The sequence below is a fragment of the Salvelinus fontinalis genome, chromosome 17 (genome assembly GCF_029448725.1).
Source record: "Salvelinus fontinalis isolate EN_2023a chromosome 17, ASM2944872v1, whole genome shotgun sequence".
In the NCBI taxonomy this organism is placed as follows: Eukaryota; Metazoa; Chordata; class Actinopteri; order Salmoniformes; family Salmonidae; genus Salvelinus; species Salvelinus fontinalis.
This window is the reverse complement of record NC_074681.1, coordinates 11,890,114-11,917,246: the sequence shown is the minus strand read 5'-3', so window position 1 is coordinate 11,917,246 and position 27,133 is coordinate 11,890,114. Positions and strand designations below refer to the sequence as shown.

Sequence of the window (27,133 nt, the reverse complement as noted above, 5' to 3'; positions counted from 1 at the left end):
GACCTACACTCTTAGAAATTAAGGTGCTATCTAGAACCTAAAAGTGTTGTTTGGCTGTCCCAATAGGAGAACCCTTTGAAATACATTTGTTGGTTCCTGGTTGAACCCTTTTGGTTCCTAGAATAACCATTTTGGGTCCCACTTAGAACCCTTTCCACAGAGGGTTCCACGTGGAACCCCAAATGGTTCTACCTAGAACAAAAAAGTGTGGAAAGAAAATCTTCCAACACATTGTACCAAACTCAAAAATCAAGTATAATAACAGGAACATAACATCACTTAATGCGCCCAACTGAATAAAAAAGGCCTGAGGCTGAGCCATGCCACTGGCTTCCACTCACAGACACAGCACCCGTACAGATAATGCTACCAGCAACAACAACCACACAGTTTACACAACCTACGGTAGCCTAACGCAATCACTATCACCATGTAGGAGAGCAGACTTTTTGTAAAACACATAGGGTCGATAGAAAGACAGCAGTCACACACAGCATGAAGTTGAAAGATAAGTAGCCCATTCACTCAGACATAATAAGCCAGTAGGTCTCAATCACATAAGAATACAAAAAAACAACCATTAGACTAAGCATTTCCCAATCGAAATGCGAAAATATTTCCATTTGCAAACGTATTTTTCACATTCAGCACATAAAGTAGCCTAACCGGTGATCTAAAGTTTAAGTGGAAAATTGATCCCGTGGTCCCGTGTGGCTCAGTTGGTAGAGCATGGCGCTTGCAACGCCAGGGTTGTGGGTTCAATTCCCATGGGGGGACCAGGGTTCAATTTCCATGGGGGGACCAGGATGAATATGTATGAACTTTCAAATTTGTTAGTCGCTCTGGATAAGAGCGTCTGCTAAATGACTTAAATGTAATGTAAATGAAAATGTTTCACACACATCTATATTCAAAAAGATAGCTACAAACAGCAATCGAGCAAGAATAAATAAAACACGGTTCCACTCACAGATGATAATCATTTGAAACTTAATTTGTTTAAAGCTAATCTTGAAAATGGCGAATCTAACAAATTAGCAACATCTTTTTCGATAACAGCTGCTGCAGCCACTACTAGCTTACAATAAAAACTGGCTAGCTAGACTGTCGGAAAACTACTACTCGCTATTTTGGCCTTCGAGAAGGCCTTTATAAATTGAATGGCGCCTTTTATATAGCTCAGGGGTGTCAAACAAATTCTCACATGGGCTGCAGTCGGTCTTCAACAATGTCCCGAGGGCCGCATTGACAGCTTGTTATTTCCTCACTGTCAAAATGTGAAGAAAGAAAATTCCTCCTTGACTGTCTAGCTTTCATTTCAGGGATAATTAGCAAACTGGACACAGTAAAGAAACCGTATGAATGTAGGTAAAAACATATTTTCAGTGTTAACCCTTTCCAACACAAATCGAAGAGATTTAATCAGAATATCATTTAAAAATAAAATTAGAATACATTTGAAATAGTTTTGAAAAGATGAAATATAAATTCAAACGACATTTATAGTTTTAAAAAATCCTTAGGCCTTCTCTGAAGGCGTAGAAGGCCCTCATGGTTCCCCCCTGGCCTACATTTTAAAAAATGGTTTCAGACAGCTTGGTTAAAGTGATAATGAAAATATAATTCCGTTTGTGAGAGAATTCGAAATGTTAAATTCCGTAAGTGTTTGACATTCACAGGAGACGGTAAAGCAAACACCGGACAGGAGGAAACGATGAGGGGAGGATTAGGGACAAAGTGCAACTTAACTCCCCTAATTCTTTGCCTTACAGACAAGTGGAAAAGCTATTCAAATGGAAAGTAGACGTTATTCCAGCACACTTTGATCAGTCATGCGCTGCATTGTGTCAGTTTACTGGCTCTGATGCACACACGCATGGTCACAAATGCACACGCAACCACATTTCATTCCCACAGAGGTGTCGGGTCATCTGAGGATTATTCAGATGACCCTACATATCCGCATGCAAAGAGGAGTCAGGAGGGGAAGTGTGCATGTTGCACCTCGGTCTCCACCGGACAGACAGAATACCAGAGAGAGAGAGACAAATATAATAGTATTCGTTCACATGCTTCATAAACAACAGGTGTAGACTAACAGTGTGCATGCGAGTGTGTGTGAGCGGGCGTGCAAGAGAGTGTGAGTGCGCCTGTGTGTCTCAGACTGAGAAAATAACACCATCAGTGAGAAGAGTCGTAGCCTAGGGACGTCACAGTGGGAGGGAGGAAGATAGTGGTCACACTTGGCTTGACTATATTTTCATAGTAATTACATCGGCTGGTACAGTGTAACTAAACATGTGGGTACACTGACATTGCATTTATGACTGTTTTGAAGTTCATTAAATCAGTAATCCAAAGCAATAATCATGGGATGAGGAGAGGGGGTTTGAATGTGTTCATGGATCTAATGCAAACGTGTGTATTTACACATACATGTAATGAATATAAAAATCTAACTTATTTATGAAGCTCTTCTTACATCAGCTGATGTCACAAAGGGCTGTACAGAAACTCAGCCTAATACCCCAAACAGCAAGCAATGCAGGTGTAGAAGCACGGTGGCTAGGAAAAACTCTAAAGGCCAGAACCTAGGAAGAAATCTAGAGAGGAGCCAGGCTATGAGGGGTGGCCAGTCCTCTTCTGGCTGTGCCAGGTGGAAATTATAACAGAACATGGCCAAGATGTTCAAATGTTCATAGATGACCAGCAGGGTCAAATAATAATCACAGTGGTTGTCGAGGGTGCAACAGGTCAGCACCTCAGGAGTAAAACCAACTGACATTTTCATAGCCGATCATTCAGAGTATCTCTACCGCTGTCTCTAGAGAGTTGAAAACAGCAGGTCAAGGTTCCATAGCCGCAAGAAGAACAGTTGAAACTGGAGCAGCAGCACAGCCAGATGGACTGTGGACAGCAAGGAGTCATCAGACCAAGTAGTCCTGAGGCATGGTTCTAGGGCTCAGGTCCTTCAAGAGAAAGAAAAGAAAAAGAAAGCATACTTAAATTCACACAGGACACGGGATAAGACAGAAGCAATACTCCAGATATAACAGACTGACCCTAGCCCCCCGACACAAATTACTGCAGCATAAATACTGGAGGCTGAGATATGAGGGATCAGGAGACGCTGTGTCCCCGTCTGACGATACCCCCAGACAGGGCCAAACAGGCAGGATATAACCCCACCCACTTTTCCAAAGCACAGCCCCCACACCACTTGAGGGATATCTTCAACCACCAACTTACCATCCTGAGACAAGGCCGAGTATAGCCCAAGAAGATCTCCCCCACAGCACAACCCAAGGGGGGGGGGGGGGGGGTTGCCAACCCGGACAGGAAGATCACGTCAGTGACTCAACCCAGCAAAGTGACGCACCCCTCCTAGGGATGGCATGGAAGAGCACCAGTAAGCTGGTATTTGTAGTTGTCCACATATTCTAAGTCAGAACCGTCCAGAGTAGTGATTCTGGACGGGCGGGCAGGTGTGGGCAGCGATCGGTTGAAGAGCATGCATTTAGTTTTACTTTTATTTAAGAGCAGTTGGAGGCCACGGATGGAGAGTTGTATGGCATTGAAGCTCGCCTGGATGTTAGTTCACAGTGTCCAACGAAGGGCCAGAAGTATACAGAATGGTGTCATCTGCGTAGAGGTGGATCAGAGAATCACCAACAACAAGAGCGACATCATTGAGGTGTACAGAGAAAAGAGACGGCCCGAGGATTGAACCCTGTGGCACCCCCATAGAGACTGTCAGAGGTCCGGACAACAGGCCCTCTAATTTGACACACTGAACTCTGTCTGAGAAGTAGTTGGTGAACCAGGCGAGGCAGTCATTTGAGAAACCAACGCTGTTGAGTCTGCTGATAAGAATGTGGTGATTGACAGAGTTGAAAGCCTTGGCCAGGTCGATGATGGCGGTTATGATATCGTTTAGGACCTTGAGCATGGCTGAGGTGCACCCATGACCAGCTCAGAAACCACATTGCATAACGGAGAAGGTACGGTGGGATTCGAAATGGTCGGTGATCTGTTTGTTAACTTGGCATTCGAAGACTTTTGAAAGGCAGGGTAGGATAGATATAGGTCTGTAGCAGCTTGGGTCTAGAGTGTCTCCCCCTTTGAAGAGGGGAATGACCATGGCAGCTTTCCAATCTATGGGAATCTCAGACGATACGAAAGAAAGGTTGAACAGGCTAGTAATAGGGATTGCAACAATTTCGGCAGATAATTTTAGAAATAGAGGGTCCAGATTGTCTAGCCCGGCTGATTTGTAGGGGTCCAGATTTTGCAGCTCTTTCAGAACATCAGCTATCTGGATTTGGGTGACGGAGAAATGAGGGAGGCTGGGGCAAGTTGCTGTGGGGGGCGCAGGGCTGTTGACCGGGGTAGGGGTAGCAAGGTGGAAAGCATGGCCAGCCATAGAAAAATGCTTACTGAAATTCTCAATTATTGCAGATTTACCAGTGGTGACAGCGTTTCCTAGCCTCAGTGCAGTGGGCAGCTGGGAGGAGGTGCTCTTATTCTCCATGGACTTTACAGTGTCCCAGAACTTTTTTGAATTTGTGCTACAGGATGCACATTTCTGTTTGAAAAAGCTAGCCTTTGCTTTCCAAACCTGCCTGTGTATATTGGTTCCATCCATCTTGGATGTAATGTAGAATGTTCATTCAAATTATGTTAACTGATGTGGCTCATATAATGGAATGTATTTTTGTAATGTCAGTTGAGTTGAATCAACAAATCACAGCACAGATTGATGGGTACACTTCCTACTTTTACTTCCTGTTTTTACTTCCTGCTTTGCTCCAATGGGTTCACTCAAAATGACTACCGGTCCACCCATTATGCCATCATTGACTTGAATGGGGACGTCCATTCTATTTCTCTGTGTTTGCTCCTCTGTTACTGTATTCAAGATGTGCTATACAAGTTTTGTATAATTTCAGCCAGTAGCTTTGAAAGTACTGCTCACGAACCAAAACGGGTCCCCGAAAATGTTGCACAATCGTCTACTACGTCATCCATTTCCTGTATGTTACCTCCTTTTTTTGGTGCAATTCGTATGATATATTACATCCAATTCATACAGTATTTTATGCAATTGTTGCGCTTAAGGTCCCGCTCAATTGCTTTAAGAAGGTGTAGTAAGAAGCAGCAGTATCCTCTCCCTCTCAGCAGTGGTTTCCCCTAGAGCAGGAACTAGCACATCCGGGGTGCTACCATGGCTGTTATAGAGGGAGGGGGCATTCGCGAGGCAATCCTTGCAATCTTCACAGCTCTAGATTGTGGGAGCTGTTGAATTTTTCATTACAGAAATCCTCTCATGCATGGAGGGGACGTTGTAAGACATGCACACTGTGTCTGTCTTCATGCTGATTCACGTGTTTAGTTGTAACAGATGGCATATAAACAGCTTAGTCTTCATCTAAATAGTTTCAATACTTTCATCTTTCCTCTATCTCAAAATGCCATTTGACTTTGGAAACAATGAATAAATACATATAAAACAATGAATAAATACATGTCAATGGATATGCTGGATCAAGGAAGGGATATAACCATCTACATTGCCTTCAGAAAGTATTCATACCCCTTTACTCAGTACACATTTTGTTGCGTTACAGTTGAATTAAAAATGGATTCAATAGATTGTTTTTCTTTCCCATCTACACAAAAAAAAACATGACAAAGTGAAAACATGTTTCAATACATTTTTGCAAATTTATTGAGAATGAAATACAGAAATGTACATGTAAGAATCACCTTTGGCAGTGATTACAGCTGTGAGTCATTCTGGGTTAGTCTCTAAGAGCCTTGCAGACCTGGATTGTACAATAGTTTCCCATTATTATTTAAAAAATCCTCAAGCTCTGCCAAATTGGTTGTTGATCCTTGCTAGACAACCATATACAGTTGAAGTTTACATATACCTTAGCCAAATACATTTAAACTCAGTTTTTCACAATTCCTGACATTTAATCCAAGCAAAAATTCCCTGTTATAGGTCAGTTGGGATCACCACTATATTGTAAGAATGTGAAATGTCAGAATAATAGCAGAGAGAATGATTTCTTTCAGCTTTTATTTCTTTCATCACATTCCCAGGGGTCAGAAGTTTACATACACTCAATGAGTATTTGTTGGCATTGCCTTTAAATTGTTTAACTTGGGTCAAACGTTTTGGGTAGCCTTCCACAAGCATCCCACAATAAATTGGGGGAATTTTGGCCCATTGCTGGAGCTGGTGTAACTGAGTCAGTTTTGTAGGCCTCCTTGCTCGTACACACCTTTTCAGTTCTGCCCACACATTTTCTATAGGATTAAGGTCAGGGTTTTTTGATGGCCACTCCAATACCTTGACTTTGTTGTCCTTAAGCCATTTTGTCACAACTTTATAAGTATACTTGGGGTCATTGTCCATTTGGAAGACCCATTCGCGACCAAGCTTTAACTTCCTGACTGATGTCTTGAGATGTTGCTTCAATATATCCACATAATTTTCCTCCCTCATGATGCCATCTATTTTGTGAAGTGCACCAGTCCCTCCTGCAGCAAAGCACCCCCACAACATGATGCTGCCACTCCCGTGCTTCATGGTTGGGATGGTGTACTTCGGGCTTGCAAGCCTCCCCCTCTTTCATCCAAACATAACGAAGGTCATTGTGGCCAAAAAGTTATATTTTTGTTTCATCAGATCAGAGGACATTTCTCCAAAAAGTACGTTCTTTGTCCCCATGTGCAGTTGCAAACCATAATCCAGCTTTTTTATGGCTGTTTTGGAGCAGTGGCTTCTTCCTTGCTGAGCGGCCTTTCAGGTTATGTCGATATAGGACTCGTTTTACTGTGGATATAGATACTTTTGTACCTGTTTCCTCCAGCATCTTCACAGGGTCCTTTGCTGTTGTTCTGGGATTGATTTGCACTTTTCTCTCCAAAGTACGTTCATCTATAGGAGACAGAACGCGTCTCCTTCCTGAGTGGTATGACAACTGCGTGGTCCCATGGTGTTTATACTTGCGTACTATTGTTTGTACAGATGAACGTGGTACCTTCATACATTTGGAAATTGCTCCCAAGGATGAACCAGACTTTTGAAGGTCTACAATTATTTTTCTGAGGACTTGGGGGATTTCTTTTGATTTTCCCATGATGTCAAGCAAAGAGGCACTGAGTTTGAAGGTAGGCCTTGAAATACATCCACAGGTACACCTCCAATTGACTCAAATTGTGTCAATTAGCCTATCAGAAGCTTCTAAAGCCATGACATCATTTTCTGGAATTTTCCAAGCTGTTTAACCTGTCTAGGATGAGGGTGCCGCTAGCGGCACACCCCCCCCACATTCCACTGAAAAGGCAGAGCCGCGAAATTCAAAATTATTATTTTTTTTAAATATTTAACTTTCACACATTAAAGTCCAATACAGCTAATGAAAGACACAGATCTTGTGAATCCAGCCAACATGTCCGATTTTTAAAATGTTTTACAGGGAAGACACAATATGTAAAGATGTAAATCTATTACCTAAAAACACATTAGCATAATCCACCATCTTTTATTTGTCCACCAACACCAGTAGCTATCACCAATTCAGCTAAACTAAGATATTTATAGCCCCTAACCAAGAAAAAAACTCATCAGATGACAGTCTGATAACATATTTATGGTATGGGATAGGTTTTGTTAGAAAAATGTGCATATTTCAGGTAGCTGGCATAGTTTACAATTGCACCCACCGTCACAAATGGACTAGAATAATTACAATGAGCAACGTGTTTACCTAACTACTAATCATCAAACATTTCGTAAAAATACACAGCATACACTAATCGAAAGACACAGATCCTGTGAATACAGACAATATTTCAGATTTTCTAAGTGTCTTACAGCGAAAACACAATAAATCGTTATATTAGCATAGCACATGTGCAAACATTACCCCAGCATTGATTCTAGCCAAAGAGAGCGATAACGTAAACATCGCCAAAATATATTATTTTTTTCACTAACCTTCTCAGAATTCTTCAGATGACACCCCTGTAACATCACATTACAACATACATATACAGTTTGTTCGAAAATGTGCATATTTAGCCACCAAAATCATGGTTAGACAATGAGAAATGTAGCCCAGCTGGTGAGAAAATGTCCGTGCGCCATATTAGACAGTGATCTACTCGTATACATAAATACTCATAAACGTGACTAAAAAATATAGGGTGGACAGCGATTGATAGACAATTTAATTCTTAATACAATCGCGGAATTACATTTTTTAAATTATCCTTACTTTTCAATACAGTTTGCGCCAAGCGAAGCTACGTCAAAAAACATGGCGTCCTAAGCCACTAACATTTTTCGACAGAAACACGATTTATCATAATAAAAATTTCCTACTTTGAGCTGTTCTTCCATCAGTATCTTGGGCAAAGGATCCTTTCTTGGGTCTAATAGTCTTTTGGTGGAAAGCTGTCCTCTTGCCATGTGGAAATGCCAACTGCGTTCGGGATGAACTGGAAGCGTGCCCAGAGATTCACAGCGTCTCAGAAATAAATGTCCCAAAATCGCACTAAACGGATATAAATTGCTATTAAATTAACTACCTTATGATGTTTTTAACTCCTATAACGAGTCTTAACATGACCGGAGAAAGATTACTCCCAACACTAATGCTTGGAACAGGTGCGGGTCGGTGTCCTCCACGCGCATGACGCAGCTGCAAAAGAGTTACTAGCTACAGGGTTTTTTAATTTATAGTGCCTGTGATTGCGCAATCGACCCCATTCAAATCGTCATCACGTAAAGGCATCCAGGGGAAGACGTAAGCAGTGTCCGTATACTCATAGGAATAACATTGGCTTTAAAACTGACTCCAGAACAGTGGCCAAAATTTCTGAAATCTGACTCCATGTCAGGGAAATTGCTGTAGAATGGGTTCTGTTCCACTTAGAGACAAAATTTCAACTCCTATAGAAACTATAGACTGTTTTCTATCCAATAATAATAATAATATGCATATTGTACGATCAAGAATTTTGTAGGAAGCCGTTTCAAAAATTACACGATTACCATAAATAGTGACAACAGCGCCCCCAGCTTTAACAGGATAAAGGCACAGTCAACTTAGTGTATGTAAACCTCTGACCCACTGGAATTGTGATACAGTGAATTATAAGTGAAATAATCTCTCTGTAAAGAATTTTTGGAAAAATTACTTGTGTCATGCACAAAGAGGATGTTCTAACTGACTTCCCAAAGCCATAGTTTGTTATCAAGAAATTTGTGGAGTGGTTGAAAAACGAGTTTTAATGACTCCAACCTAAGTGTATGTATACTTACGACTTCAACTGTATATACAGTACCAGTCAAAAGTTTGGACACACCTACTCACTCAAGGGTTTTTCTTTATTTTTACTATTTTCTACATTGTAGAATAATAGTGAAGACATAAAAACGTTGAAATTAAACATATGGAATCATGTAGTAACTAAAAAAGTGTTAAATAAATCATAATATATTTTAGATTTTTCAAAGTAGCCACCTGTTGCCTTGTTGACAGCTTTGCACACTCTTGGCATTCTCTCAACTAACTTCACGAGGTAGTCACCTGGAATGCTTTTCAAACAGTCTTGAAGGAGTTCCCACATATGCTGAGCACTTGTTGGCTGCTTTGCCTTCACTCTGCAGTCAAACTCATCCCAAACCATCTCAATTGGGTTGCGGTTGGGTGATTGTGGAGGCCAGGTCATCTGATGCAGCACTCCATCACTCTCATTCTTGGTCAAATAGCCCTTACAGAGCCTGGAGGTGTGTTTTGGGTCCATGTCCTGTTGAAAAAGAAATGGTAGTCTCACTAAGTGCAAACCAGATGGGACGGCGTACTGCTGCAGAATGCTGTGGTAGCCATGCTGGTTAAGTGTGCCCTGAAATCTAAATAAATCACAGACAGTGTCACCAGCAAAGCACCCCCACACCTTCGCCTCCATGCTTCAAAGTGGGAACCACACATGCGGAGCTCATCCGTTCACCTACTCTGCGTCTCACAAAGACACGGCGGTTGTAGCCAAGCATCTCAAATTTGGACTCATCAGACCAAAGGACAGATTTCCATCGGTCTAATGTCCATTGCTCGTGTTTCTTGGCCCAAGCAAGTCTCTTCTTATTCGTGTCCTTTAGTAGTGGTTTCTTTGCAGCAATTTGACCATGAAGGCCTGATTCACATAATTTCCTCTAAACAGCTGATGTTGAGATGTGTCTGTTACTTGAACTCTGAAGCGTTTATTTGGGCTGCAATCTGAGGTGCAGTTAATTGCCGATTTCTGAGGCTGATAACTCTTATGAACTTATCCTCTGCGGCAGAGGTAACTATTGGTCTTCCTTTCCTGTGGCGGTCCTCTTGAGAGCCAGTTTCATCATAGCGCTTGATAATTTTTGCGACTGCTCTTTAAGAAACCTTAAAAGTTCTTGAAATTTTCCAGATTGACTGACCTTGATGTCTTAAAGTAATGATGAACTGTCTATTCTCTTTGCTTATTTGAGCTGTTCTTAGCATTATATGGACTTGGTATTTTACCAAATAAGGCTATCCTCTGTATACCAACCCTACCTTGTCACAACACAACTGATTGGCTCAAACGCATTAAGAATGAAAGAAATTCCACAAATGTACTTTCAGCAAGGCACACCTGTTCATTTAAATGCATTCCAGGTGACTATCTCATGAAGTTGGTTGAGAATGCCAAGAGTGTGTAAAGTTCTCATCAAGGCAAAGGGTGGCTAATTTGAAGAATCTCAAATATAAAATATATTTATAGTTTAACACTTTTTTGGTTACTACATGATTCCATATGTTTTATTTCATAGTTTTGATGTCTTCACTATTGTTCTACAATGTAGTCAAAATAAAGAAAAACCCTTGAATGAGTAGGTGTGTCCAATCTTTTGACTGGTACTGTATATCAAATATATATATTTACATTTTTTAAATGCATTTTCCTTTATTATTTTCCCCTAACCCTATGATCCTTCCCCTCTAAGCCTACCATCCCTCCCCATTTTTTATTAATTTGTAAAAATATCTAAAAACACAATTCCTCTTTGACATTATGTGGTATTGTAGGTATGCGTGACACAACAAAACATGGAAAAATTCAAGGGGTGTGAATACTTTCTCAAGGCACTGTACATCTTGAATTATTTCCATATATTTTAGATCTATTTGCTTTGCAGTAAAGTCTCATTCGATTGACATTTTAGTCATTTAGCAGACTCTCTTATCAAGAGTGACTCACAGTTAGTGCATTCATCTTAAGATAGCTAGGTGAGACAACCACATATCACAGTCATAGTAAGTACATTTTCCTCAATCAAGTAGCTATCAGCAAAGTCAGTGTGAGTAGTAAAAGATGAAGTGTGAGTGTTAGTTCATGAAAGGCAAGGGTGTTAGTATTTATTTGTATTGTTTTTTGGGGGGAGGGTATTTTTTTAGGGGGAGGGTTATTTAAGATATTCTTTAAAGAGTTAGGATTTCAAACATTTTCAGAAGATGGACAGGAACTCTGCTGTCCTAGCATCAGCGGGAAGCTCGTTCCTTCCTTGACCTGGGTTCACCTTACATTTTGATTGGTTCTCGGAGGTGGAGCAAACGAAACTCATAGCATAGAACAAACATAGTTATTTTGATGTTGTGTAGTACAGAGGCCATTTAGATTGTTATGTTTGTCGTGATCAATTACCAGGATTATGAAATCCTCTGGAGTGCAGATTGCCTACAGTACTTCATGGCCTTCTGGTAGATTCAAACTTAGTTAATCAAATATTTTGCTATTTCAAATACCCATAATTTGTTTCCCGGCCAGCCCAGTAAACGTATGAAACCTCATTAGTAGAATATATAGGCCGTGTTCATTAGAATGGAGAAAGACAGATGCGCATTCATTAGAATACTGTGACCCACTTAAGGTAGGGTTCGCTTTGCCGGGATTATATATTTTCCTTTCCATTTACCAGATATTATTGCTGTCAGAGGTCTTGATGATAACAAATGCTGTTGTTGCGGCCTCCAAGTGATTGTTCCCTCTTGTGCTTTTTATCATTCTAGCTGTAGTTGTGGAGAAAAAAGAAGCGGTAACAACAGTCTCAGGAAAAGTGGACGGTGACAAGGGGGAAAAGAAGACCAAGGAGAAGAAAGAGGGCAAGGGTGCCAAGGAGGAAAAGGATGATGAAAAGGAGGGATCAACTAAGAAAAAAGGAGAAAAAGGTGAAAAGGAAGGAGGAAAGAAAGGAGAAGCAAGTCAAGTAAAAGGGAAGAAGATGGAGAAAGGAGGAAGTGATAAAGGAGGAGGTGCAAAAGGAGGTGCAAAGGGGGGAGCCAAAAAACCTGCTGTGAAAAAGTGAACACTGGAAAAACACATTTATTTTTTTACTCGTCGATTTTTTAATACTTTTTGTAAATATGGAATGCGTATAATATTGTATATAATGAGAATAAAAGTACATATTAATTTCTTCAACCTGTATGTAAGTTCTTGTTAGAACAAGAACAGAATTACTATAGGATTGCAGTCATGTTTCAAATTCAATGAACACTTCAGTTACAGTACAATTGTACATTTTAATGTCTTATTCACAATACAATGATAAACATTAGATTGGAATTTTATTTTATTTTAAACCCACGTTTACATTTACAACATTGACTTCACTCAACAGACATTGAGTGAAAACAACCAGGTATGGTGTGTCCTATTTCAAACACAAACAGTCACACCCTCTCTACACATGGCATAAAGACTATTAATGAAAAATACCAACTCCTATCTCTTTGAGGACGGACACATTTTCAATATAAGATAAATAAAAAAACAATGAAAATAGCATGTCATTTTTACTTCCGTGAGAGGTAATTTTCAAAAAATGAGTACAATATTAGCTCTGTTAAGTATTGGCCTGTTTACATACTGAATTTAAAAAACAATAAATGTACATGATACAATCAATAAATCAAATCAAATTAAATGTTATTGGTCACATACACATATTTAGCAGATGTTATTGCGGATGTTATGAAATGCTTGTGTTCCTAGCTCCAACAATAGGAAATATAATAGGGTAGTAAAGTGCTCAAATATATAAAAAAAAAAAAATGTTTTCCTAATCAACACTGGCTCTACCATTGCCCCCTTCCGAATCAAACATGGACATGTAAAGCTCAGACGGGCATACCTACAAAACATAATAATAATAATACTCCCAAACTTATTTACTTGCCAGTGGCATGTTTGTTGGCTGTAGGTTGGTTTAAGATAACCACTGTATAAGATAATGGGGATATTCTACTGTATTTTTCATTTTCTTGTTGGCTTAGATGGCATCTTTAGGTAACACTTTCTCTAATGGTATCCTTACATCACGCTTATATCACGCAACAGATCTTTGTGAGGCAGAAAATGATCTCCACCTTTATAGTTAGCTCTACTCTTCAGTATAAAATATCATGTGCCCTAACCATATAAGACAATGACAATAAATAGGAATAGCAAGCCACACAGAGATCAGAAATGAAACGTACATTGGGATGGACAGGGTTGAAAACGTATATGAACTATTGGGACGGATTGGAATGAAACATACATTGGGATGGACAGGGTTGAAAACGTATATGAACTATTGGGACGGATTGGAATGAAACATACATTGGGATGGACAGAGTTGAAAACGTATATGACCTATTGGGACGGATTGGAATGAAACGTACATTGGGATGGACAGGGTTGAAAACGTATATGAACTATTGGGACGGATTGGAATGAAACATACATTGGGATGGACAGGGTTGAAAATGTATATGAACTATTGGGACGGATTGGAATGAAGAGAGTGCCTGGACACGCAGAGTGCCTGGACACAGCCCTTAGCCGTGGTATATTAGCCATACATCACAAACCCCAGAGGAGACTTAATGCTATTATAAACTGGTTACCAACGTAATTAGAGCAGTAAAACTAAATTTTTTATCATACCTCTTGGTATATGGTCTGATATACCATGGCCTTCAGCCAATCAGAATTCAGGGCTCAAACCACCCACTTTATAAATGTGGATATAGAGTAGTGGGGAGGGAACTGTAGGGTCAAAGTGTATACATGTGGATATACAGTAGCGGAGTGCAATTGAGTTCTTGACTCCCATCAACCTAAAGTCAATCAACTGCCACATTAACAGAATTACATGTGAGTATAGTGTAAATAGCTGTCTAATGTTATGTTATTACCTCTGATAGGCATTCTACTGAAATCTTAACTCTATGGTCCTGAATCTTCATAACAGTATGTTGTCTCTCACCTACAGTATATATCCAGTTTCAATGTTTTTACCACTAAATACAATATAAATCATTCTACATTTTCAACATCCCTTAACATTTTCAAAAGTCTGTACAAATATCAAATTATAGTTCTAATACATTTACATGACCTTTGATGCTATTTTAGCTCACAGCTAGAATGGATTTTATTATCATTGTAAACATTGTGACTTCTATGCAAATGCATACATACTGTATATACAAAAAGAGCAGCAAACCACTGGACTATATAAAACATAACAGTTGTGTGCTATTCAGTTCTGGTGCTCCTTCATACCGTCTCTTCATAAGTCTCCCTGGGAATTCTCCTGTGGAATTTGAGAATCCCTTGGAATTCCTCATCTAATTAACATTCCGTACATTTTTTTTACTGTTTTCTGCACCCTGAGTTTTGGAGAGGGTGCCTCCCTTTAAAATGTTAATAAAGTAGTTTTCTACAATTACATTATATAATAGTTATTTTTGTCCTCTTCGAGCTGTCTCTAGCACTCCATTTCTCTCAAAACTTAAGGTCCAATGCAACCACTTTTATCTCAATAACAAATCATTTCTGGGTAACAATTAAGTACCTTACTTCAAAAAGAAACCAAAATTCCTTCTTAGCAAAGAGTAATTTCTCAAGCAAGCAAGAATTTTGCTCGGACTATCTGGGAGTGGTCTGAGTTGGGAGAGGAAAACTGAAAACGAGCTATTATTTGCAGAGAGGACCCCCTGGTGACATTGCCAGGCAGGCCAAAATTCCATCCAACCAAAACAGGCAGATATTTCAGGCGGTCTTTTCAAACAGCTCTTACATTAAAAGGGCATTATCATCCTTTACACAATTTTGCAGTATTATTCCAAGAGTGTGGAAATATATATAAAACACAGGAAAAACCCGTTTTGACTCCAATGGGCTCCAAGTTTCGGTTACTTTTGTGGCATTATATATTGTGAAATATAATATTATTATTGAAGAATGTAATCAACACATTATGGAAAAAGCATAACCTTCCATAGACATTGAATATTAGGATAGTCTCTTTTAAATAGCAAAAATACAAACTGTACAAAAAGTTGATACTCATGGGGAAAAGTAATCCATTGGGCCTTTCTCCATATAAATCAACTCAAGAAGCCAGCACACCTCTGAAACTACAGACTAGCTCCAACTGATGCACTAGAATGGAGGGTTTAGAGGACCTGAGTTTTATTCCCTTTTAGCTACATCAAAGTGGGTTGGGTCAATTTACATCCACATTTTCAAACAAATTGAAACGTAGTGAGATCTCCCCAACCACGCAGGCAGACTCAACTGCAGCCAGGCATATTCTCATATCACTAGGAGTGCCTAATGTAGCAGATGTGAGCTAGTGAGCTGTATGCTAACTTAGCCATCTGCTACACTAACATAAGCTAACATGCTCCTGCCAGAATGAGGACCTATAGTATACGGTTGACACCTTCAGCCACAGGACCTGTGGACAATCAATGCTGTCTGTTTCAGTCAGACACATTAGCCTACTTTTCATCCACAGACCATGGTTGGGATTCATCCATTATAAAGTACTTGCTGCAACACATTGAAGGCAGTGAAATAAAATCAACTGAGAAGCTTGACTGGTCTATGTGGTGCTATGTTTCATGGGAAGATCTCAATTGCATACTCCTCGCGTCCTCTCTCCTCTTCTCCTTTTCAAAACTCATTGGATGAGAAAGCCAGAGGTCCCTCTGGAGACGAGGAGAGAGGACACAAGGAGTATGTAATTGAGATCTTTCCCATGACTCATTCCTACAGAGATTGTCCTCACAGTGGAGGCGCTATTGGCTGCCTGAAGGTCACATGACATGACCATCTCTCGCAAGAGGTCACATGATTGTCACATGACGGTCTCCCGCTCCTCCTCCACTACAGGCGAGGGTTTCTCCTCCTCAACAGAATGCGGTGGCACGTTACTGGATGGCTGCTCCTCCTCGGGAACATGTAACTCCTGTCCTGAGGAAGGGATGGAGTGCTCGGAGATGGAACCATTCTTCACATACCCCGGGAGATTCCGGTGCCCGTTGACGGTGACGGGGCCCCCAAGGCGCGTGGTGAGGTGCAGTGCCAGGGGCCCCCGGGCAGTGACGTTGGTTACACTGGTGTGAGACACCATAGGTCCATAACTATATGTGTTACTGCCACTACGGGCTTTACGTTTAAAGTCCAGCGCTAGTGTCCTCCTGCTCCACGATTTCTTAATTTCCGCTTGAACCTAAAGATGGAAAGAAATTAGATTGTAACTAAATAGATCTAATCTACTGTGACATACAATAATTGAGTCTCAGGTGTGTGCATGCTGTGACTGCAATTCATCTTGAACATTATATTATCTTTCAGGATTACATATTTTGTCTTAAATAAAAACCTATAATGAGTCATTGCGGACATTTTCACAGAAATATATTAACAAAGTTGTTCAAAGTAGTCCTTACCTCCCCATTGCAGAAACAATATATAATTGCAACAAAGAATCCCTGAAAAGGATAAAAAACATTATTACATTTTTGCTTAAGCCTCAAAGTTCACAGGTTGACCTGTGCATCTATCCAGAGCACTCTGGAAGAATGCCATGCAATCTAAAGTGACTTCTTCACGTCATTGATACCAGCTGCTTACTCTGAAAACACTGAGCTGTGCTCTCTCAAAATCTTAACTCATCACAGTTTAATCACAACTCAATAGCTAATTATGTGTAGCACACCACTAGAACAGATGCAGTGCCCCTTATTGGATCTTTTTAAAGTACTGTAGTAGCCCATTGTTTCGGATCTATTGCTGGCTGCCTGTGACTAAACCCATATGCAGTAGTATATTCATTCATTCTTTCGTTCGTTTGTTCATTCATTCATTAGTTAGTTAGTTCATTAGTTTGTTCATTCATTCGTTCATCTATCCATCCATCCATCTATGCTGTACAACATAAGTCGATACCTGGAATGAATTGAAAAGCATCTCATAGTGCATCTGTATCTGCCATGGGACTTCAGTCACTTCAGTATAAGGCATGGCCATGAACACTATGTAGTGGACACCAAACAGTGGCATCAGGACCAATGTAGACTTCAACAGTTTCCTGAATAAATACAAGAACATTTTCATAAGATGATTTTTTATTACAATCTACACTGAGTGTACAAAACAGAACACCTTCCTAATATTGAGTTGTACCCCCTTTTGCCCTCATAACAGCCTCAATTTGTGCAGCCATGGACTCTACAAGGTGTCAAAAGCGTTCCACAGGGATGCTGGCCCATGTTGACTCCAATGCTTCCCACAGCTGTGTCAAGTTGGCTGGATGTCCTTTGGGTGGGGGACCATTCTTGATACACACAGGAAACGGTTGAGGTTTGAAAACCCAGCAGCGTTGTAGTTTTTGACACACTCAAACTGGTGCGCCTTGCACCTACTAACATACCCCTTTCAAAGGCACTTAAATATTTTTTCTTGCCCATTCACCCTCTGAATGGTACACATACACAATCCATGTCTTGTCTAAAGGCTTCTGTAACCTGTCTCCCCCCATTCATCTACACTGATTGAAGTGGATTTAACAGGTGACATCAATAAGGGATCATAGCTTTCACCTGGTCAGTCTATGTCATGGAAAGACAGATTGTCATGTTTTGTACACTCTCTGTATTTATTGGCATTTTGCCCCATTGTTCATAAAACATTTTTTGCCAGCTACAAATATAATCTACTGTACCTTTAATCTACAGTGCTGTACAGATTTCAATGTGATTATTATTATTATACTTTTAACATTTATTTTTAGATTTACTGTGCGTGACATTTATTGTAATGAGGAGATTAAGTTTGATGTTATCATGGTCATTCACTGCATTATGCATTTTCATACATACTATGTATCACTGACATTACTGGTGGCATGTTTCGGTGTGATAAAGATTCTATATTTCTATCAGCATGCTGGAGATAAAACAGAATACAAATGTATATAAGGAATACAAAATGTCATGATGAAACAGTCAGGGAAGGAGGAGCAGTCAGTCAGAGTAATGCTTCTTACCTGTACTGCTGTCTTGTGTCACATCTGCCAGCATTTGTCTCTCGAAGTTTAGTGGCCAGAACTCGTATTATATTCAGGAACAGCATGAAATTCACCTTTAAAAACAGAAAATTACACAATGTAGAACACCAAGGCCAAATCTCTCAAAAAGCAAATGGTGGTCATAGTGGTAAGTAATTGTGGTAAGTAAACGTGTCAATCGAAAACGTTAAATGCCATTACGCCAATTAAGATTTTCAATTGACATGTTTACTTACCACTATTGCTGTTAGAATGGGAACTTGTACGATCCACTTCAGATTGCCTGCACTTAGATCCCAGCACCTGCAAGTGATAAACAGGACACATGAAAAACTAATACAGGTAGGTATAATTGTTTATCTAATCGCTTTCAGGATCTGATCTGTTTCGGTTTATCCTAGTGTAGCAACAACACATGGGGAAGTTGGCAGTGCTTACAGTCTGTTCCTAGGCTCTAAGTCCTAGGCTGGAATTCTATCCAACCAGCCATGGCAATGTTTACACATGGTCCTTGTACACAAACTACTTCCTCCGTACACACATTTCCTATCCTGAAAACTGTCAGAATCTACCTGTGAGAGGTACTACTGTGTAAATACTGCAATGCGTGTTTCTATGAAATTGAGGATGTACACTCACACCCTTAAATATTCTAAGAATCTAAGAGGATTCTGGAACACATTCTAAGGTCCTGTTTCACATTCCCATGAAAGATTCTGGCAAATGTACAGTACTATGTGTTTAGAGCTGACATCATCAATGACGAATTGGGATTTTAGCGCAGTACTTACTCTGTGTCTGCCAAGGTGGCTCTCACACTCGCCCACACTGTCACAAACATAGCTGGGACCCCTGTAAATCAACAACAACAAACATAAAAAAAGATCTCAAAACAACTAAACAGCTGAGACCCCTGCAGAACAGAGCATAATTATTTGCAATCACACAAACAATGATTCAAAAACAAAATACAGTCATTTTCTTCCAGTTATCATTGTGGATTCAAGTCAAAATTACCCTTGTAATATACTGCTAATATAATGTCGTTTTTCGGATTCTTGCAGCGAGGCAATTGGGTGACACAACATCCACATTGTATGCGCTGTGCTTACATAACAGATACACACAGTGTGTACAATGCAGGAGCCGTACAGCCGAGTTTTCTGAACTCTTCTTGAGTTCTGATTATAGTAGTACTCACACAGTATGTGTGAAACCAATGAATTGTAGATAATTGTGGAATCAACAATATTATCAGCTTTCTTCTAAACCTTCCTCGAAACATTATAACATTGGAATGGCTTTTGAAATTGATTGATTAATACATCTGTCTGGGATAGTTTGTTTAGCTTATTTTTTGACTTCATAGCAGTGAATCTGCAGTAAAACCTCCAAAGAATTCTGTGACCACTCACCCCATCCAATTAGAGTGAATCCCCAGAGGTACTTCCTGTCTGAGAAGAAGGTCATGAAGATGAGGCTGTGGAGGTACAGTCCCTCTACTAGGATCCAATAGTAGTTGGTAGCCAGGAAATATAGGAACAGGGTCACTGCCACCTTACAGCCAATCTAAAGGAAACAACAGACAAATACATAAAATTTTCTGAACTTACTAAGCATCCTTAAATACAGCAGCCTATTTCATGGTCACAAGCACTTGTAGATGAATGACTAATGACTTCCAACACCTTGAGACCTAGGCACTATAAGGTTCTATCTGATCTTTAGATGGTTTTTCATATCTCTGTGAAGTAAACATTTTGAAAAAGTACATTTTAAGTGAAAAAAAATTATATTTGCATGAACCAATTTGAACTTTGTGATATAAGGTTCTACCTGCAAACCAATCACAAGCCTGAACAAATACAAAACTAATCAGAACGCATGTCTCCATCTCCCTCTAAGTATGATCTAGCCTAGTCTAGCCAGCAATAATGGCACGAAAGCAAAAAAACAACACTGTCAGAAATCTTACAGTAAATTATATCACATCGTTGTTCAGTGATGACAGTAATTCATCTGAGGATCATAATATATGTCTTAATGTATTTGATGATGTGTTCTGACTCTATCTTGATGCAATAGTGTTATTCTATCATTTATGCTACTCAAATAGCTAAAATCTTCTTAAAAACTGAACATGTCTAATTCAGAAGTGTCAGTTCGAACCTTATGGCTGAACCCAGATTGACATTTCAGAGCCATAAGGTTATATCCGCGATTGAACTAAAGAAACGGATTTACAAATGTCTCAGGATTTTGATACTCTGCACTTTAGGTACCTTTAAGGTGAGGACCTTAATGGGTAACAAAAGAAGAACTCACTACAAAACAGTTCTAAGATCTGGCATGTGAAAACTTTTATGCTCAATATCACAGAACTATGCTTTGGGCAGATAGAACCTTGTGCCTTAATCACACCTACAGCATCATTGCGCAAAATGGTACGCAGCACCATCTGGATATGTGTGAAACAGAAGTTTAACATTCACCTTCTGTTACCATTTCTGTCGAGCCGTCTAAGCATACATTTTGACGCATACGTTCGATAAATCCAACGTATGCACCACACAGAACGCACTGCAACTGCCTCTGCAGCGACATGCTGCAAGGCAAACGCACCGTTCCATTGGAAGTGAACGTAGTTCTGGTGAACCAAAATGCAATGACGCTGTCGTTGTGATCGAGGCACTATAGTCTCATGGTCACGACCTGTCAATCGCAGAACCAATTCAGAATGCCTTGGATCTTCTTATAGTGTGACCTGAAGCCATTTTGAATCCTTATAATCTACTCTTGCTTCGCACTGTTATATAGTTATTCTGGTGGGTTGGTGTGACATACAGAAACTCTAAGGGTAGTGTGTACATTGACAAATGTGAAATCACTTTGTAGTGAGTAAACCAACATTCAAGCCTGTCCAGGATGAAACCTTAACCTCTAGGTTCCAATCACGGTTTGAACAATTAAAGATGTATTCTAATCCTAATGAATACTGTGTGTTGTTCCAATCTGTAGATGCTGATCAACTGTAAACAACAGGGAATCCCTGGAGGTTCAGCCTGTGTATGCCACGAGAGAAGCCCACCTCTATGCCTGTCTATTCTACCAGAGTACTTTGAAGTCCATAGCTGATTCCTTCAGCCTTGCATGCTCACTCTAGCTAGGGATATTACACGCGAGCCAAGAGAGACTTAGCCTTTTCTCCTCCGCTCTCTCTCTCTCTCTCTCTCTCTCTCTCTTCTTGTTTTATTATCATTAGGCAAGTCTTTCCCAGTAGCATTTACTTTTTTCTAATTTAGAAATGCTGCGAGAGACAGTAATGAAAAAATAATAATTATAATGAAAAGACCGATGACTCATAATACTGAATGCTGGAACAACTTTAGTAAGTCATATCCAATAGTCCCTGGATTACACTGATCACTATATCCTTAGAGGAAGGCCTTTTACAACGATCCAACCAATTTACAATGGACCTCTCAAAATAACAAAGTTATAGAATTTGTATTCCACAAGTATTCCAGAATTTGTTTTCTATGGAAATAATTCACAGTTGCGTTTGGTCAGTGACTTAACTACATTAGCCTGCTACCTACTATTCTCGCGCACCAAACTTCCTATAGTCTGGGGAGAAAAGATTAGGCACTTACAAACTGGGTTTTGTTAGCTGGAGGAGCCTCAGTGATGGACTTGAGATCTTCCACACTGACTCTCTCCATATCTTCTAGGGCAGAGCCAGAGTACAGCACCACGTCCTTTACGAAGATGCTGATGCCTCGGAGCATGAAGGACACAAACAGGTGCATGTGGATGTAGTTCCTGGTGCAATGCAACCGCCTGGCAGAGAGGAGAGGAGAAAAAGATCATATAAATGATGATATAATCTGCACCGTGATATGCAATCATCATGTTGGGGTAATTGTAAGTTATACTGTTGGCTTCTTCATACCAAAGACAATCATTGAAAAATACATAAATCCTTGTGCAAAACATCAGAGAATGTGTTGCTACTAAGCCATTACTACACTAGGAACCCATGTTGAAATGTTATCAAGGTGATAAGTGTGTGGAGGGGTGAAGGTTTTCCACAGTGAGTGTGCGTGTGAACAGTATGTGTGTGTGAATGTGGGTGTGTGTTTTCACACTCTTCAGAAGAGTATCAAATCAAAATCAAATGTATTTATAAAGCCCTTCTTACATCAGCTGATGTATCAAAGTGTTGTACAGAAACCCAGCCTAAAACCCCAAACAGCAAGCAATGCAGGTGTAGAAGCACGGTGGCTAGGAAAAACTTCCTAGAAAGGCCAAAACATAGGAAGAAACCTAGAGAGGAATCAGGCTATGAGGGGTGGCCAGTCCTCTTCTGGCTGTGCAGGGTGGAGATTATAACAGAACATGGCCAAGATGTTCAAATGTTCATAAATGACCAGCATGGTCAAATAATAATAACCACAGGTGTTTTCGACGGTGCAACAAGTCAGGACCTCAGGAGTAAATGTCAGTTGGTTTTTCATAGCCAATCATTGAGAGTATCTCTACCACTCCTGCTGTCTCTAGAGAGTTGAAAACAGCAGGTCTGGGACAGGTAGCACGTCCGGTGAACAGGTCACGGTTCCATAGCCGCAGGCAGAACAGTTGAAACTGGAGCAGTAGCACGGCCAGTTGGACTGGGGACAGCAAGGAGTCATCATGCCAGGTAGTGCTGATCATCATAATTAGAGCCAGCTGAATTCCTCGCTGACTATAATAAAACTACTGATTTAGGGGATTGAAAAGCACAAATATTGAATGAACCTCGCCCACAGTAGCCATTTGGTCCCTGGTTCATTGAGTGAGGGAATTATTTTATAAAGACATAAAAAGTATTTGGTGGTAATTGTGGGTGGCCAACATCCTCCTGGAGATTCCAGAAGAGCTTCTGTGCGTGCAGGCGTTTGCTCCAGCCCTGCTCGAAAACCCCACATTATAAAAAATCAGCTGCTCAACAGGACCTTGATAAGATGACTAAGATGACTGGTGTCTTTGAGCAGGGTTGGGTGAAGATTCTTCACATCCAGTAGCTCTCCAGATGGACGGTTGACGGACCACGTGTTTTATACAGTAGCCTGTCAGTGCAGCATTATACTTTGTGGGGGGTTAAGTGCCTTGCTCAAGGCCACAACGGCAGGAGATACAACACATGGGTTCAGAGACCAGCAGCGTTCCATTGTCAACACCAGTGATCATAATGAATGTACTGTATTTTGTGAAGTGGTTTCTTGCATCAAAAACGCAATGTTCAGTCACCTTTTTGGCCCATGGTGTGACAGACCATACAAGTGATTTAAGCTTTCGGACAAGTAAAAGATCAGTTCTACTTGTCCGAAGGACAGGTGGCTAGAAAAGTTCATGTCAAGCCCTGATGTATTGAGAAGATCAAAGAGCATGTGAATTTCCTCCCAGACAAGCAAGTTAATCTGTCACATTATCCTCAAAATATCCCTTGTCAACATCTTTAAATCATAGGGAGCTATATAATAAGTGACAGCAGAAAACTCATGAATCATTATTCGCTCATTATTTGCTTGTGACTAACCTCTGTAGTCAAACCAATAGGTAACCTGGCTATTAGACAAGCTCTGCTTTGGGGAATATTGATTTATGAAGTTGTGAGGGAAAATCATATTGTATGTGAACCCGTGGAGGCTGCTGAGGGGAGGACAGCTCATAATAATGGCTGGAACGGAGTGAACGGAATGGAATCTGATACCATTCCACTGATTCCGCTCCAGCCTTTATCAAGAGCCTGTGCTCCCCAATTCAGGTGCCACCAGCCTCCTGTGAGGAGAACAGTCCCCCAGTGCATTGGGTGAAGGGGAGGAACACTACTGCTAATGTGCAGTATGTATCACTTGGTCTCTCCCCAGAAAACGTTTATGAACCTGCCTCTCTCGTCTCCGAGGGTTTTAAAAGCCTGACGTTAAATGGAAGAGGGAGCCGTGGCTGGAGTGCTCCTGAACATGCTGCTGGATCGTCAGCCCAGACATCCACGGACCCCTGAGACGCCTTATTAAACTCATTTGGCCCATAGATTTCCTGGTGCCAGTTTAGGGGCTTTCTCTCTTAAAACATTGGGTTACTCCCTAAGTCACGCAGAGCGGAACGTTTGTAAACACGACTTTGCACCAATTCCTGGACCTGATTCACTGTAAAATGTCAAATTAATTCAAGGATTAGCATTTATGCTGTTGAATATGAGTCATACGTTGTTCTATGGCAATGATAAGAACAAAGTAACTCTCTCTAGAAAATCCAAACAGTCAATTCACTACATATAAAATTGACTGTCAGAATTAATTTGCCCTTTCAGCCCACCTTAAAGGTTTCAGCCTGTAGATGACAGTATTTTGATGAGGCTGAAACTGCACACCAATATATTAACGATATCTTCATATAAACATCCCACTAAGTAGACAGAATAACAACAAACACTAACCACAGCTTTCCTATAGATCTCTATGGCCTGAGATCAATAAGTTTGAAAATAACTAAGAATATAAATGTCAGCAAGATGAGGCACGTACCACAATCACACACTGGCCCTAAGGCAACAACCTCAAATGCAGCTATCTCTAATCCTTTTGAAAGTCAAACGCTCATGGAAAAGGCAAAGGTAAAAGGTAAAACATGATAAACTCAGCAAAAAAAGAAATGTCCTGTCACTGTCAACTGTGTTTATTTTCAGCAAACTTAACATGTGTAAATATTTGTATGCCATAACAAGATTCAACAACTGAGACATAAACTGAACAAGTTCTACAGACATGTGACTAACAGAAATGGAATAATGTGTCCCTGAACAAAGGGGTGTCAAAATCAAAAGTAACAGTCAGTATCTGGTGTGGCCACCAGCTGCATTAAGTACTGCAGTGCATATCCTCCTCATGGACTGCACCAGATGTGCCAGTTCTTACTGTGAGATTTTACCCCACTCTTCCACCAAGGCACTTGCAAGTTCCCTGACATTTCTGGGGGGAATAGCCATGGCCCTCACCCTCCGATCCAACAGGTCCCAGACATGCTCAATGGGATTGAGATGCGGGCTCTTCGCTGGCCATGGCAGAACACTGACATTCCTGTCTTGCAGGAAATCACGCACAGAACGAGCAGTATGGCTGGTGGCATTGTCATGCTGGAGGGTCATTTCAGGATGAGCCAGCAGGAAGGGTACCACATGAGGGAGGAGGATGTCTTCCTTGTAACGCACAGCGTTGAGATTAACTGCAATGACAACAAGCTCAGTCCGATGACACTGTGACACACCACCCCAGACTATGACGGACCCTCCACCTCCAAATCGATCCCGCTCCAGAGTACAGACCTTGGTGTAACGCTAATTCCTTCGACGATAAATTAGAATCCGACCATCACCCCTGGTGAAATAAAACCGCGACTCGTCAGTGAAGAGCACTTTTTGCCAGTCCTGTCTGGTCCAGCGACGGTGGGTTTTTGCCCATAGGCAACGCAGTTGCCGGTGATGTCTGGTGAGGACCTGCCTTACAACAGGCCTACAAGCCCTCAGTCCAGCCTCTCTCAGCCTATTGCGGCCAGTCTGAGCACTGATGGAGGGATTGTGCATTCCTGGTTTACCTCAGGCAGTTGTTGTTGCCATCCTGTACCTGTCCCGCAGGTGTGATGTTTAGATGTACCGATCCTGTGCTTGTGTTACACGTTCTCTGCCACTGTGAGGATGATCAGCTGTCCGTCCTGTCTCCTTGTAGCGCTGTCTTAGGCGTCTCACAGTACGGACATTGCAATTTATTGCCCTGGCCACATCTGCAGTCCTCATGCCTCCTTGCAGCATGCCTAAGGCACGTTCACGCAGATGAGCAGGGAATCTGGTTATCTTTCTTTTGGTGTTTTTCAGAGTCAGTAGAAAGGCCCCTTGAGTGTCCTAAGTTTTCATAACTGTGACCTTAATTGCCTACCGTCTGTAAGCTGTTAGTGTCTTAACGACCGTTCCACAGGTGCATGTTCATTAATTGTTTATGGTTCCTTGGGAAACAGTGTTTAAAACTTTTACAATGAAGATCTGTGAAGTTACTTGGATTTTTACGAATTATCTTTGAAAGACAGGGTCCTGAAAAAGGGATGTTTCTTTTTTGCTGAGTTTACATACACATTTTGCACGTTTTGTTTCTTTGTTTCACCACACAAAACACTAGGCTACCTGGGGCAGCAGGTAGCCTAGTGGTTAGAGTGTTGGGCCAGTTACTGAAAGGTTGCTAGATCAAATTCCTGTGCCAACAAGGTAAAAATCTGTTGTTCTACCCCTGAACAAGGCAGTTAACCCACTGTTCCTAGGCTGTCATTGTAAATAAGAATTTGTTTTTAACTGACTTTAACTGAAGATTTTAACTGAAGACTTTAACTGAAGATTTTCTTTTTAAACAGACTAGGGCAGTAGCAAGATACCACCAGGGCTATTGACTGTTTTTCCCATTAAGAAAGTCACTCACTGCCATCAAAATCATCTTTGACGATATATTTCTTCATTTTTCCTTACTCTTTGTTGTCTCATATTCACAGTGCTTTTACTATTTCCCAACGGCATTGTTTAAATATGTATGCTCAGCAGCACCTCATCAAATATTAAACCACAGTTGTCCTGATTTTAATGGAAGGTACCAATATCATTACTGTGACACTAAC

General features: G+C 40.7%; 2 protein-coding genes across 3 annotated transcripts in view; one reads left to right on the top strand and one right to left on the bottom strand.

Moving 5' to 3' along the window:
* Positions 1-12,468, top strand: part of LOC129813696 (transmembrane inner ear expressed protein-like) — a 48,860-nt gene extending 36,392 nt beyond the window's left edge. The window contains exon 4 of the mRNA XM_055866120.1: positions 12,102-12,468. Within this exon, the coding sequence (XP_055722095.1) occupies positions 12,102-12,397 (296 nt within the window). The 3' untranslated portion in view covers positions 12,398-12,468. The remainder of the gene's footprint in view (positions 1-12,101) is intronic.
* Positions 12,399-27,133, bottom strand: part of LOC129813694 (parathyroid hormone/parathyroid hormone-related peptide receptor-like) — a 69,870-nt gene continuing 55,135 nt past the window's right edge. For both annotated transcript variants that reach the window (XM_055866119.1, XM_055866118.1), the window contains exons 6-13: positions 22,093-22,279; positions 19,855-20,008; positions 19,231-19,291; positions 18,676-18,742; positions 18,419-18,513; positions 17,320-17,461; positions 16,821-16,862; positions 12,399-16,600 (exon numbers count right to left, since the gene is read on the bottom strand). In XM_055866119.1, the coding sequence (XP_055722094.1) occupies positions 16,226-16,600; positions 16,821-16,862; positions 17,320-17,461; positions 18,419-18,513; positions 18,676-18,742; positions 19,231-19,291; positions 19,855-20,008; positions 22,093-22,279 (1,123 nt within the window). In that variant the 3' untranslated portion in view covers positions 12,399-16,225. The remainder of the gene's footprint in view (positions 16,601-16,820; positions 16,863-17,319; positions 17,462-18,418; positions 18,514-18,675; positions 18,743-19,230; positions 19,292-19,854; positions 20,009-22,092; positions 22,280-27,133) is intronic.